The 14,761-nt window shown below is 46.3% G+C and overlaps 1 protein-coding gene across 1 annotated transcript in view; it reads left to right on the top strand.

Moving 5' to 3' along the window:
• TEX14 (testis expressed 14, intercellular bridge forming factor) overlaps window positions 1-14,761 on the top strand; it is a 107,512-nt gene that overhangs the window by 74,604 nt on the left and 18,147 nt on the right. Inside the window, exons 21-24 of the mRNA XM_058164064.1 lie at window positions 1,047-1,128; window positions 1,883-1,945; window positions 3,565-3,686; window positions 7,847-8,043. Of these exons, the coding sequence (XP_058020047.1) occupies window positions 1,047-1,128; window positions 1,883-1,945; window positions 3,565-3,686; window positions 7,847-8,043 (464 nt within the window). The remainder of the gene's footprint in view (window positions 1-1,046; window positions 1,129-1,882; window positions 1,946-3,564; window positions 3,687-7,846; window positions 8,044-14,761) is intronic.

The following is a 14,761-nucleotide window of genomic DNA, read 5'->3' as shown; positions in this document are numbered from 1 at the left end:
GATGGAAAGGGTCCGCAACTTAGGCGTCCTCCTGGATGAACGGCTGTCTCTAGAAGACCATTTGACGGCCGTCTCCAGGAGAGCGTTCTACCAGGTTCGCCTGGTACGCCAGTTGCGCCCCTTTCTGGACCGGGATGCCCTATGCACGGTCACTCACGCTCTCGTGACGTCTCGCCTGGATTACTGCAATGCTCTCTACATGGGGCTCCCCTTGAAGGGCATCCGGAGGCTGCAGTTAGTCCAGAATGCGGCTGCGCGGGTGATAGCTGGAGCCCCTCGTGGCTCCCGTATAACACCCATCCTGCGCAGACTGCACTGGCTACCTGTGGCTTTCCGGGTGCGCTTCAAGGTTTTGGTGACCACCTTTAAAGCGCTCCATGGCATTGGGCCAGGTTACTTACGGGACCGCCTACTGCTACTGAATACCTTTCACCGACCCGTGCGCTCTCACAGAGAGGGTCTCCTCAGGGTGCCGTCAGTGCGGCAATGTCGTCTGGCGACGCCCAGGGGAAGGGCCTTCTCTGTGGGGGCCCCCACCCTCTGGAATGAACTACCCCCCGGACTTCGTCAGCTTTCGGACCTCCGGACCTTCCGCCGCGGGCTTAAAACATATTTATTTAATTGTGCAGGACTGAGCTAGATTTTAAATTACTGGTTTTAAATTGGGTTTTATTCTATTTTTAATTCTAAATTAACGGGCTTCTTAGAATAAGTTTTTTAACTGTTTTTTATATTGTATTTATGTGTTTTTTAAATGCCTGTACACCGCCCTGAGTCCTTCGGGAGATAGGGCGGTATATAAATTTGATCAATAAATAAATAAATAAATAAAATAATAAAATAAAGTTTGCTGAGGACCGAATCGTGTTTAGTAATCACAACTCGGGCCTCCGTCAGAACTCCTCTTTAAAAACATTGTCTTTGCAACTGGCCCATAGCTGGAGACGCCAATAACAGAAAATAAAAGAAATGCTTTTTTTTCCTCCATTTTTTAGAGGTGTCTTTATTTCAAGTTCTCTGAGCATGTTCCTACTTGCATTCCGTAGGACAAGAGTGTTCCGGTGGGACAGGTACGAAATATATCCATGACAACCTGCCAAGGACAAACCTGCTTATTTCTGCAAACGGGTAGGAATTTTTATTTAATATTTAGGCAGCCCTTCCGATGAAATCTCTCCTTTTTTTTTTTAACGGGCTGGCGTTATTTTAACGGCTTCTTTTGCTTCTGTGGGTTTTTTTAACCTTATTTCCTTCCGTTTTTCTCTTTGTCTTCGGCTACCAAAGCTTGTCCGTTGTAGAATTACTTTACAGCCGCTTTGAGACCGATTTTCATGAAGACAGCGCGTAAATGTTCCTACTAATAAAAGTCTTCCTAGCCATAAATAAATACATGAAGTTCCACACTGTGTTACTAACAATGTCTTCTTTTAATGACCCTGTAAATCGCTTGCATCAGGGTAGAGTCCGGGCAGCTGAATGCAGCTGAGTGTTTACTGCTGTTTACTACCTGTATAGCTGCTTGTAGTGTGTTTATTTCGATCGACGCTGAGCTTGTCGATCAAAAGGTCGTCAGTTCAGCGGTTCGAATCCCGAGTGCTGCTCTCGTTACTTGTCCCAGTTTCTGCCAACCTAGCAATTCGAAAGCACGTAAAAAATGCAAGTAGAAAAACAGGGACCACCTTTGGTGGGAAGGTAACAGCGTTCCGTGTGCCTTTGGCATTGAGTCATGCCGGCCACATGACCACGGAGACGTCTTCGGACAGTGCTGGCTCTTCGGCTTTGAAACGGAGAGGAGCATCGCCCGCTAGAGTCGGGAACGACTAGCACGTATGTGCAAGGGGAACTTTTACCTTTTACCTTCATTGTGTTTATTCCCCTGCAGCCCTGGGGCAGCGCAACACAGAAGTCTCGGTGAGCCTCCAAGAGAATTCGGAGCAGAAGACACGTAAGGACTTTTTAACTGCTTCGGAGCTGAGCTGGTTTCACTTGGTGGGAGGGAGGGGGGGGGGACACAGGAAGCCCAGTTGTGACAGGCCACTCATTGAGGAAAAGGTGGATTCGGCCTGGGGAGTCCGGTTTTAACTCAGTTTTGCACCAATGAATGCAGTTGTTCTCCGCAGTTTTGCGACTTTATTTTATTGCTTGATCGATTGTCCTCCTTTATTATTTTGATAGATAACTTGAGCTGGCTAATCTATTTCATCCTCTTTCCTCCTGGTGTTTTCCCCACAACGACAACCATGTGAGGTGGGTTGGGCTGAGAGAGAGAGAAAGAGAAATTGACCCAAAGGTCACCCAACTGGCTTTCACGCCTAAGGCGGGACTCGAACTCACAGTCTCCTGGTGATTGGCCCAATGTTAGTGACCTGGCTTTCATCCCTAAAGCGAGACTAGAACTCTCCTTCTCCTGTTGATTGACCAAAGTCACCCAGTTGGCTTTTGTGCCTAAGGCAGGACTAGAACTCACAGTCGCCTGGTGATTGGCCCAAAGTCACCCAATTGGCTTTCTTGCCTAAGGCGGGACTAGAACTCATAGTCACCTGTTGCTTGACCCAGAGTTACCCAGCTGGCTTTCATGCCTAAGGCAGGACTAGAACTCACAGTCGCCTGGTGATTGGCCCAAAGTCATCCAGCTGGCTTTCATGTCTAAGATAGGACTAGAAGTCACAGTCGTCTGCCAATTAACCTGAGGTCACGCACCTGGCTTTTATACATAAGACTAGAACTCACCATCCCTTGGTGATTGGCCCAAAGTCATCCAACCAGCTTTCGTGCCTAAGGCAGAACTAGAACTCACCATCTCCTAGTTTCCAGCCTGGTTCCTTAAATCAAATCCATCCTAAAGTTTCAAATTAAACCATATCCATATATATATATTTTAAATCCCAATCTTGCAATCCCAATTTTGCTTTCAACCGGGATCTCAAGAGTTATAGTTTGATTGGTGTTTCAAAACTTTTTGTCCCTTGGTTTAACATGTTGGTGTCCTGCACATAAAAAGACCGTTGGTATGATTTGTTCAGAAAGGGATGCGGTGGCTTCGTGGGTAAGACGCTGAACTTGTCGATCGAAAGGTCGGCAGTTCAGCGGTTCGAATCCCTAGTGCCGCATAATGGGGTGAGCTCCCGTTACTTGTCCCAGCTTCTGCCAACCTAGCAGTTCGAAAGCACGTTAAAAATGCAAGTAGAAAAAACAGGGACCACCTTTGGTGGAAAGGTAGCAGCGTTCCGTGCGCCTTTGGCATTGAGTCGTGCCGGCCACATGACCACGGAGACGTCTTCGGACAGCGCTAGCTCTTCGGCTTTGAAACGGAGATGAGCACCGCCCCCTAGAGTCGGGAATGACTAGCATGTATGTGCGAGGGGAACCTTTACCTATGATTTGTTCTAGAATTCTGAGCTAGGACTTTCCAAATTGTCTCGTAGCCAAATTGAGCAAATTTGAGCAAATTGAGCTGTTGGGAAGAAGAGGCTCAAAAAAACAAAAATAGGATGACTGGAGTCCAGCATTTCTGAGACACTCAACCGTGATGTCTTCTCATCTGTTTTGTCCTGTTTTGGCCAGATCCCCTGGAGATATTCAAGAAATATCTAGCATCCTCTGCAACGACCCATCGAAGACGTTCGCTGTGAAAACTCCCAGAAATTCGAATTCCCCCATTAAGGCCAGCACCCCGCTTAGCCCCGGTCAGTCAAGGGTATAACTGATAATTCGGGGGAGGGGGAGGGGGGGAAGCACCCTTCAAAGTTGGGAGAAATGGGGCTCAGCTTTAGTCTTTGTCATTTCCGGGGTCCGGAAAGCGGCAGAAAAATGTGTTGCGTAAAAGAGGCATGTTACCATAGAACCGAGATCTCCAGACTAGGTCACTTTAAGAGGTGTTCGACTTCAACTTTAAGAGGTGTAAGACTTCAACTCCCAGAATTCCCCAGCCAGCAAACTTTTAAAGAGGCAAGCTAGAACTAAGGAGAAAATTCCTGACAGTGAGAACAATTAACCAGTGGAACGACTTGCCACCAGACGTTCGTCTGAAGTGGTGTACGGTTTCCTGCCTAAGCAGGGGGTTGGACTAGAAGACCTCTAAGGTCCCTTCCATCTCTGTTATTTAATTCTAATTCTACTCTACACTACTCTGCTCTATTTCTATTATATTTCTTTTCTATTAAATTCTATTCTGTTTTTCTCTACTCTGCTTTGTTCTGTTCTGTTCTACTCTACTTATTCTCCTATCCTATCCTATCCTATCCTATCCTATCCTATCCTATCCTATCCTATCCTATCTTGCCAAAGCCAGAAAAACCTTTTCCTTGACCTCAGGAAAGATCAGATATATTTTTTTGAATGTTATGTAGAACTCTAATCCTTGTTGACATTTCGATTTTACAAATGAGAAGATGTTGGACTTCAACTCCCAGAATTCCCCAGCCATCATGTCTTAAAGTTGCGAAGTTTGGAGACACCGGTGATAGAACGCTGTGTCTTAACCTTAGCACCTGGAAGGTGTGTGGACTTCAGCTCCCAGAATTCCCCAGCCAGCAGGCTTTTAAAGAGGCAAGCTAGAACAAAAGGGAAAATTCCTGAGAGTTAGAGTAATTAATCAGTGGAACAACTTGCCACCAGAAGTTGTGAATGCTCCAACACTGGAAGTTTTTAAGAAGATGTTGGATAACCATTTGTCTGAAATGGTATAAGGTTTCCTGCCTGAGCAGGGGGTTGACAAGATGACCTCTAAGGTCCCTTCCAACTCTGTTATTTAATTCTAATTCTACTCTACTCTATTTCTATTATATTTATTTTCTATTCTATTCTATTTTACTCTGTTCTGCTCTGTTCTCTTCTCTTCTCTATTCATTCTCCTATCCTATCCTATCCTTCTTTAAAAAGAAGGCTCCACACCCACTTGCACCACTTGGGGGGTCCCCGAGGACACAGATAAACCTTCCAAGTGGCCTCAAGGACCCTCTAAAAGGACGCAAATGACCAGCTGTCTGCAAGGAGTATAAATCCTTCCATTCCCCACCATCCGGTCAGAGCCGAAGAAGCTTCTTGGATGAGTAGCAGGGGTGAAATGCTCCCGGTTTGGACCGGATCACGCAATCCGGTAGCGATGGTGGTGGGTGTTTCAGAGAACCGGTAGCAAAAAACCCTGCCCCCCTCCCCCGCCCATGCCCAGCTGAGCAGCAGGATCATCAGAGGTGTTTTTGTTTTTTTTTACTTTACTTTTTTTACTTTTAAAAGTTTTTTTACTTTTTTCTTCGGCCGAAAGAATGCTTTTAAAAGTTTAAAAAAAAAAAAAAAGCCTCTGATGATCGTGCGGCTCAGCTGGGATCATTAAAAGCCTTTTAAAAGCATTTTTTTCTACAGTCTCTTCGGCCAAAGAGGTTGTAGAAAAATGCTTTTAAAAGGCTCCTCCGACGATCCCAGCTGAGTTGCCTGATCGTCAGAGGCTCTTTTTTTTTTCTTTTAAAGGCAAAAAAAATAATGCTTTTAAAAGAAAACAAAAGACTTTGACGATCAGGCAACTCAGCTGGGATCGTCAGAGCTTTTTAAAAGCATTTTTCCTACAACCTCTTCGGCCCAAGAGGTTGTAGAAAAAATGCTCTTAAAAGTTAAAAGAAAAAGAAAAAGTTGGCCACGCCCATCCGGTCACATTAACGCCCCCCCCCCCAAGCCACGTCCACAGAACCGGTAGTAACAGATTTTACATTTCACCACTGATGAGAAGAGAAATGTCTTCAAAAGAAAAAAACCCACAAAGTCCAGTTTTTTGGTTTTTTTTATTTATTTTAATTTAATTTTGTCGTAACAGTATACATAAACATTGTCATAAGTAAAAAACATATCATGAATATATATATATATATATATATATATATATATATATATATATATATATATATATATATATATATATATATATATATATATAAGTAAAGAATATGCATAGCTATATTAATTAGATATAATAAAGGGAACAATAGGACAGGAACGGTAGGGACTTTTGTGCTCTTATGCACGCCCCTTATAGTCCTCTCAGGAATGGGGTGAGGTCAATAGTAGACAGTTTTTGGTTGAAGATTTTGGGATTTTGAGTAGAGACTATGGAGTCAGGTAATGAGTTCCAAGCGTTAACAACTCTGTTACAGAAGTCATATTTTCTGCAATCAAGTTTGAAGCGGTTGACATTAAGCTTGAATCTATTTTTTGCTCTTGTAATATTGCGATTGAAGCTGAAGTACAGTAGTCTTTTACAGGAAGGATATTGCAATAGATGATTTTGTGTGTTAAATGCACCTTTGCGCTGTATGCACTTCAGGTTACTATCACTCATTCAGTGACATTGAACGAAAGAAACTTAACAACCAGTTCTCAAGTTGGTGGCCGTCAACAGTTTTCCCGCCGTCCTAGGATTATAAATTCAGTTGCTTAACAACCGGCGTGCAATTACAGATATTCCTCCATTTATAGCCATTCATTTAGTGACGGTTCAAAGACGAACCAGCACTGAAAAAAGTAATTTCTGACCAATTTTCATACTTAACAACCATTCCAGCATCCTTAAGGCCACGTGGTTAAAATTCGGACACGTGGCATGTTGTCGCATTTGTGCTGTCCCGGGATCAGGTGATCTCCATTGGCGGAATCTTCCCAGCCAGATTCCCGATAACCAAATTCAGGCACTTGGGGAGACCCCAGGCTCGCTTAACGGCTGCCTGATTGACTTAACAACTGTGGCACACAGTCATAAAAATGGAGCAAAACTCACTTAGGAACCGTCTCGCTTAGCAGCGGAGATTTTAGGGTCAGCGGTGACCGTCAGGCGAGGATCACCGGTGTTGCAAATGGGTTGAATTTTTAGCAGGAGGGAAAAACTGAGCTGGAAGCACCTAACAGATTAACTGAATTGGAAAGGACCTTGTAGGTCATCTAGTCCAACCCCCCACCCAAGCAGGAGACCCTACACCATTTCTGACAGATGGCAGTCCAGTCTCTTCTTGAAAGCCTCCAGCGATGAAGCTCCCACAACTTCCGAAGGCAACTTTTGTTCCATTAGTTGATTGTTCTCACTGTCAGAAAATTCCTCCTTATTTCCAGGTTGAATCTCTCCTTGCTCAATTTCCATCCATTATTCCTTGTCTGGCCTTCAGGTGCTTTGGAAAAACAGCTTGACCCCCTCCTCTCTGTGGCAGCCCCTCAAATATTGGAAGTTGCTATCCTGTCTCCCCTGGTCCTTCTCTTCACTAGACTAGCCAGACCCAGTTCCTGCAACTGTTCTTCATATGTTTTAGCCTCCAGTCCCCTAATCATCCTGGTTGCTCTTCTCTGCACTTTTTCTAGAGTCTCAACATCCTTTTTCACGGTATGGTGACCAAAACTGGATGCAGTATTCTAGGTGTGGCCTTACTAAGGCTTTATAGAGTGGTATTAGTACCTCCCTTGATCTTGATTGTATCCCGCTGTTAATGCAGTTTAGGATTGCATTGGCTTTTTTGGCAGCCGCCACACACTGCTGGCTCATATTTAACCGGTTGCCCACTAAGACTCCAAGATCCCTCTCACAGTTCCTGCTATTACGTCTGGTTTCCCCCAGTTTATATGTGTACTTTTGGTTTTTCTTGCCTAAGTGTAAGACTTTTCTTTCCTCGACATTGAGTTTCAATGAATCTTCTCAGTCTGAACATCTGGCAATAATTTGTATTTCTCCCCCCAGAGGTGAACCGAAAGCAGTTTATTTAGAACTTGTTTGAATAAATTGTGTGTGGGAGGAGGAAGAAAAAGACAGGATTAAAAACCGTTCCCGTTTTCTCTCCCTCTTTTTTTTTTCCTTCTTCTTCTTTTCTTTTCGCAGTGAATCCACCACCAACGTTTTCCTCCACCGTCACAAAATACAAGGACTATTGCGTGATGACCATAGATACGTCCTCTTGGGCTACGCACGACGTCTCCTTGCTGGGAGTCAGTACGTTTCCTGCACCCTGTGCAACAAGGGTGAGGATAGAAGAGGTACCTGTGGCCCCACTTCCATCAGCTGGACTTGTAGAGCATGTAAGTGGATTCAGGAAATCGCACAACTGTGGGTTTGCGGTATGTCTTTGTGTGTCTTTGGTTTTTTTCACTGCCACCGGCCACCGCCTGGACTGGTTCTTGCAGCTTTCTTGGCAAGTTTTGCCATTGCCTCATTCCAAGGGCTGAGAGAAAGGGACTGGCTGGCTTTCATGCCTAAGGCAGGACTAGAACTCGCCGTCTGCATCCACGGAGGGATAGAATCAAGATCACGTGAAGTGTTAATACCACTATATAAGGCCTTGGTAAGGCCACACTTGGAATATTGCATTCAGTTTTGGTCGCCACGATGTAAAAAAGATGTTGAGACTCTAGAAAGAGTGCAGAGAAGAGCAACCAAGAGGACTGGGGGGGCTGGAGGCTAAAACATATGAAGAACGGTTGCAGGAACTGGGTATGTCTTGTTTAATAAAAAGAAGCACTAGGGGAGACATGATAGCAGTGCTCCAATATCTCAGGGGTTGCCACAAAGAAGAGGGAGTCAAGAGGATGATTACAATATATCACTTGTGGCTTGTACGTACACGGAGAGTTTCTGCACCGGAGACAGATTCCTTGTGCGTCCAAACACGCTTGGCCAACAAAGAATATTCTGTTCTGTTCTTTTGCCGTCTCTGCTTCTTCAGAGGGAGAAGGAATTAGAGGAATTGTAGATCAAGGAAGGAGAACCGTCAGCCGCTGCCCTTGGTCACTCCCCCCCCCCATCCTCTTTGGATGGACAGCTCAGCCAGGCAGTGCTTAATCAGCTCATTAGGAGCTGCAGTTTCCTCTGGCCTGCGCTGGCCTTCGCAGAGCCTCGGCGCGGGAAAAACAGCTCCGCTAGGAAGGAAGGATAAATTATTGAAAAGATTTTGCTCCTTAAGAGTCTCTTCCTTTCCCCTGAGAAACGGGGTTGACGTGTTCGCCTGACAGCCAGACAAGGTCCCCGGAGAAATTGTAAAATAACATAGAATAACAAGAATTGGAAGGGACCCCGGAGGTCTTCTAGTCCAACCACCCCCCCGGGAGACTTCTGGGAGGGGTGGGATGGGGTGGGTGCGGCCAGCCAGTCCTTTCAACCACCAGTTCGGCGAACCGGATGTAAAATTAGCATCTGGTTCGCCTGAACCAGTCCAAACCAGCTGAATCCCACCCCTGGGCATGGCCAACTGGACACCACTCCCCAAACATGCTGGCATGTTTCCTCTCTGCACTAGGTAAACCAGGCTGAAGCGACGCAGGCCGGCTCCTTACATTTTCCAGGATAGCCTTGCAGGCAGGGGTGAAATGCTCCCGGTTCAGACCAGCTCCCGCGATCCGGTAGCGATGGGGACGGGTAGTTTGCAGAACCGGTAGCAAAAATCCCTGCCCCCCCCCCTCACCGCCCACGCTTCGCTGTTCCTCTTCTCTGTCCCTGAAGCTCTTGGTGGTGATATAGCTGCAAACGACCTTAAATGACTGCTTTGGCGCTTCAAAGGGCCGCACTACAGCTGATCAGCGCTATAGGTGGCTAGTAGACCTGTGCCTCTATTTTTAAAGAAAGTAGACCGGTGCCTCCCAAAAAAAGGCAATTATTTATTTATTTATTTATTATTCGCATTTGTATACCGCCCTATCTCCTGAAGGACTCAGGGCGGTTAATTAATTAATAAACCGGTGCCTCTATTTTTAAAGAAGTTAGACTGGTGCCTCCCAAAAAAAAGGCAATTAGTAGACCAGTGCCTCTATTTTTAAAGAAGGTAGACTGGTGCGCTCCCAAGTTTTGTATACTTTATTATTTTTATCATTTATTATTATTGGCCATGCCCACCAATTAAGCCATGCCCACAGAACCTGACCACCAAACCATGCCCACCAATTAATCCATGCCCACAGAACCGGTAGAGAAAATATTTAGATTTCACCCCTGCTTGCGGGCTACACCCCACCACATTGCGAGTTGTATCCGGCCATCGGGCCTTGTGTTTGACACCCCCGAGATTTGGTGAGGGGGGAAAAGAAGGGGGTGTTGTGACTCCGGCCCCCAAGCCTGTCCTCATGGAGGAGGATGACTCGGGGAGTGAGGGAGAGGAGCCGACAAGGCCTCCCTCTCCAGGTCCCTCCTTTCTGGCAACGCCGCAGGTGCCAGCGGAAGGCCAGGAAGAAGGCGTGTCAGAGGTCCCACAGATAGAGGACTAGGAGGATCAATCCTGGATTGATCCTAGACAGCGTCGGAAAGAGAAGCGTGCGCAGCAGAGAAAGAGGTGTGGCAGGCCCAGAGAGTGCCGAGTCACTGAGCCACACCCCACAGGGGATAAAAGCGGGTGGAGTTGCTCCGTAGCCCCTGTGACGGAAAAAAACTACAAGCGTGAACTTTGGCTCGGTTGTTTTTTGAGTTAAGGCCTGGACTGTGTGAAGGAATTATTCTGTGAGCTCTTGGCTGCTTCGGCAACAGACACGTGGACTCCCGTCTCTGCCAAGTGATTAGGAACTTGGCAAGCATTTGCACTGTAGTTGCCAAGTCTTTCATCCACAAAGGAAATTCAGGTCGGTTGCAAAATAAATGACTGGTATATGCTCACTCCTGTGTACTTCTCTGTGAGGTGGGGAGGAGGACAGAACAGGAGAGTTGAGTGTGTATGTGTGTTGCAAAGACGGTGTCACAAAGACTTGTCGACAGACTGGTGGGAAACCTAAGTTATTCCTGCCGGAGATGGATCAGCTGGAGGGCTTGGATGCCCTTGAGGTTTGCATCTTAGGGCGGCGCGTGAAATTGAAAAAATGGATTTAGTTTCAGACTCTGCACATAACGGCCTCATTCGAAAGGTTCCTTTGTGTCATCTCGTGCTGGCTGCTGTCTCTTGCAGAATTTAATTGAAGATAACTCCAGCGCTGTGTCTTTAAATTCTATGGGTTTTTATGTCTTTCGATCCTCAGAAATCAATAGGAGTTTGGTACGAATCAATGTAACCGAGTTGGAAGGGACCTGGGACCAGAGGTGGGATTGAAAAATGTTAACGTTGCTGGGTGGGAGTGGCCATGGTGGGCGTGGCCTATTCAGCCTCCTGCACCATGGCAGGGAGGCGTTTTCATCCTCCCCAGGCTCCGGAGGCTTTTCTCGAGCCTCCAGGAGGGCGAAAACAGCCTCCCCTGTGCTCTGGAGGCCCTCCAGAGGGCGGAATCGGGCTTATTTTCGGACTTCCGTTTTTTGCCCTCCCAGAGCCTCCGCACGGGCCCTGCACTTGCCTGGCATCCAAAATGGGCCACATGGAGACTCCTGAAAGGGGCGGGGTAGCGTGGGCGGGTCCAGCTAGTCCTTGCAAGTACCAGTTCAGCGAATCAGATGTAAAATTACCATCCGATTCGCCTGAACCGGCTGTATCGCACCTCTGCCTGGGAGGTCTTCTAATCCAACCACCTGCTCAAGCAGGAGAACAAATACCATTCCAGATAAATGGCTGTCCGAGCTCTTCTTAAAAGCCTGCAGTGATGGAGCATCCACAACTTCTGGTGGCAAGCTGTTCCACTGGTTAATTGTTCTCACTGTCAGGAAATATCTCTTTAATTCCAGGTTGCTTCTCTCCTTGATTAGTTTCCATCCGTTGTATATTGTCCTGCCTTCAGGTGCTTTGGGAATAAGTGGACCCCCTCTTCTTTGTGGCAACCCCTCATACATTGGAAGAAATGGTGGAGGGCAGGGGTCTGCAAACTTGGCTCTTTTAAGACTTGTGGACTACAACACCCAGAGTTCCTCTGCTGGCTGAAGAACTCTGGGAGTTGAAGTCCACAAGTCTTAAAAGAGGCAAGATTGCAGACCCCTGGTGTAGGGTCTCCTGCTTGGGCGGTGGGTTGTACTAGATGATCTACAAGGTCCCTTCCATCTCTTTTAATCTGTTAAAAAGACTGCTATCATGTCACCCCTAGTCCTATTTTATCTTATTTTTCATTTTGGCATTTTAATTCAGTAGCTGTTTGTACTGATGTCTCTCTGTATCTCTTCATATGTGGCCTCGATTACAGATAGTTCTCGACATACGACCACGATTGAGCCCAAAATTTCTGTTGCTAAGTGAGAGAAGTGAATTCTGCCCCCATTGTTAACTGAATCCCTGCGCTCGTTAAGTCAGTAACACGGTTGTTAAGTGAATCCGGCTTCCCCCATCGACTTCGTCAGAAGGTCGCAGAACTCCAGGAAAACTCGCAGGGCGATCACACATCTCCAGGAAAAGTGCAATTGTCACAAGTACATGCCAGTTGCCGAGCGCGTGAATTTGGATCACGTGACCCGGGGATGCTCCAACCGGGGCGGGGGGAAGGTCATAAGTCGCTTTTTTCAGTGCCTTTGTGACTTTGAGCGGTCACTAAACAAACTGTTGTAAATTGAGGACTACCTGCAGGGGTGGGAATCTACCGGTTCGGACCGGTTTGGGCAAACCGGTAGCTCCGACGATCAGCTGGGAGCGAACCAGTTCGCTCCAACAATAAGGTCGGGCCGCCCGCCTCTGCGCTTTACTTACCTTTATCTTCTCAGCTAATTGGTGCGTCAGAGCGGATTGCCGCACCTCAGCTGTCTGTACTCCCGAGTGGTAACCCAGAAGGTTAGTATTTGTAAAACTGTGCACGAGCGATCACCAAACTGGTTGTTAAACTGGCAGCATTCATAACATAACATAACATCAGAGTTGGAAGGGACCTTGGAGGCCTTCTAGTCCAACCCCCTGCCCAGGCAGGAAACCCTACACCATCTCAGTCAGATGGTTATCCAACATTTTCTTAAAAATTTCCAGTGTTGGAGCATTCACAACTTCTGAAGGCAAGTCGTTCCACTTATTAATTGTTCTAACTGTCAGGAAATTTCTCCTTAGTTCTAAGTTGCTTCTTTCTTTGATCAGTTTCCACCCATTGCTTCTTGTTCTACCCTCAGGTGCTTTGGTGAACAGTCTGACTCCTCTTCTTCTCCTCTTCACCTGCTCCCTTCTACCTCTTCCTCCTCTTCTTCTCCTCCTCCTCCTCTCTTCTTCTTCCTCCTCTTCCTCCTCTTCTTCCTCCTCTTCTTCTCCTCCTCCTCTTCCTCTTCTCTTCCTCTTCTCTTCCTCTTCCTCTTCTCTTCCTCTTTTTCTACTCCATCTCCTCTTCACCTTATATCTCTTCCTCTTCTCCTCTTCACCTTATATCTCTTCCTCTTCTCTTCCTCTTTTTCTACTCCATCTCCTCTTCACCTTATATCTCTTCCTCTTTTTCTACTCCATCTCCTCTTCACCTGCTCCCTTCTACCTCTTCCTCCTCTTCCTCCTCCTCTCTCCTCCTCCTCTTCTTTGTGGCAGCCCTGAGATATTGGAACACTGCTATCATGTCTCCCCTAGTCCTATTTTATCTTATTTTTCATTTTGGCATTTTAATTCAGTAGCTGTTTGTACTGATGTCTCTCTGTATCTCTTCATCACGATTGAGCCCAAAATTTCTGTTGCTAAGTGAGAGAAGTGAATTCTGCCCCATTGTTAACTGAATCCCTGCGCTCGTTAAGTCAGTAACACGGTTGTTAAGTGAATCCGGCTTCCCCATCGACTTCGTCAGAAGGTCGCAGAACTCCAGGAAAAGTGCAATTGTCACAAGTACATGCCAGTTGCCGAGCACGTGAATTTGGATCACGTGACCCGGGGATGCTCCAACCGGGGCGGGGGGGGGGGAGGTCATAAGTCGCTTTTTTCAGTGCCTTTGTGACTGAGCGGTCACTAAACAAACTGTTGTAAATTGAGGACTACCTGCAGGGGTGGGAATCTACCGGTTCGGACCGGTTTGGGCAAACCGGTAGCTCCGACGATCAGCTGGGAGTGAACCGGTTCGCTCCAACAATAAGGTCAGGCCGCCCGCCTCTGCGCTTTACTTACCTTTATCTTCTCAGCTAATTGGTGCGTCAGAGCGGATTGCCGCACCTCAGCTGTCTGTACTCCCGAGTGGTAACCCAGAAGGTTAGTATTTGTAAAACTGTGCACGAGCGATCACCAAACTGGATGCAATATTCCAAGTGTGGCCTTACCAAGGCATTATAAAGTGGTACTAACACTTCACGTGATCTTGATTCTATCCTCTGTTTATGCAGCCCAGAACTGTGTTGGCTTTTGGTTATTACTTTGTTTGCTTCTAGGTGTTCGTGATTCGTTGCTTGATTATCTTTTCCAGAATCTTCCCGGTATTGAGGTCAGACTGATAGGTCTGTAGTTTCCTGGATCTGTTTTTGACAAACCCATGTTGGCTTTTGGTTATTACTTTGTTTGCTTCTAGGTGTTCGTGATTCGTTGATTATCTTTTCCAGAATCTTCCCGGTATTGAGGTCAGACTGATAGGTCTGTAGTTTCCTGGATCTGTTTTTGACAAACCCATGTTGGCTTTTTAACAGCTGCTGCACACTGCTGGCTCATATCTAAATGGTTATCCAACATTTTCTTAAAATTTCCAGTGTTGGAGCATTCACAACTTCTGAAGGCAAGTCGTTCCACTTATTAATTGTTCTAACTGTCAGGAAATTTCTCCTTAGTTCTAAGTTGCTTCTTTCTTTCTTTTTCCTCCTCCTCTTCTTCTCCTCTTCACCTTATATCTCTTCCTCTTCCTCTTTTTCTACTCCATCTCCTCTTCACCTTATATCTCTTCCTCTTCTTCTTCCTCCTCCTCTCTTCCTCTTTTTCTATTTGTTTCTCCTCCTCTTCTTTTTGTCTTTCAATTTGTCAGATAGTTCTTTATGCAT

The sequence above is a fragment of the Ahaetulla prasina genome, chromosome 1, assembly GCF_028640845.1.
Source record: "Ahaetulla prasina isolate Xishuangbanna chromosome 1, ASM2864084v1, whole genome shotgun sequence".
Lineage (NCBI taxonomy): Eukaryota > Metazoa > Chordata > Lepidosauria > Squamata > Colubridae > Ahaetulla > Ahaetulla prasina.
This window is presented reverse-complemented; position numbering and strand designations above follow the sequence as displayed.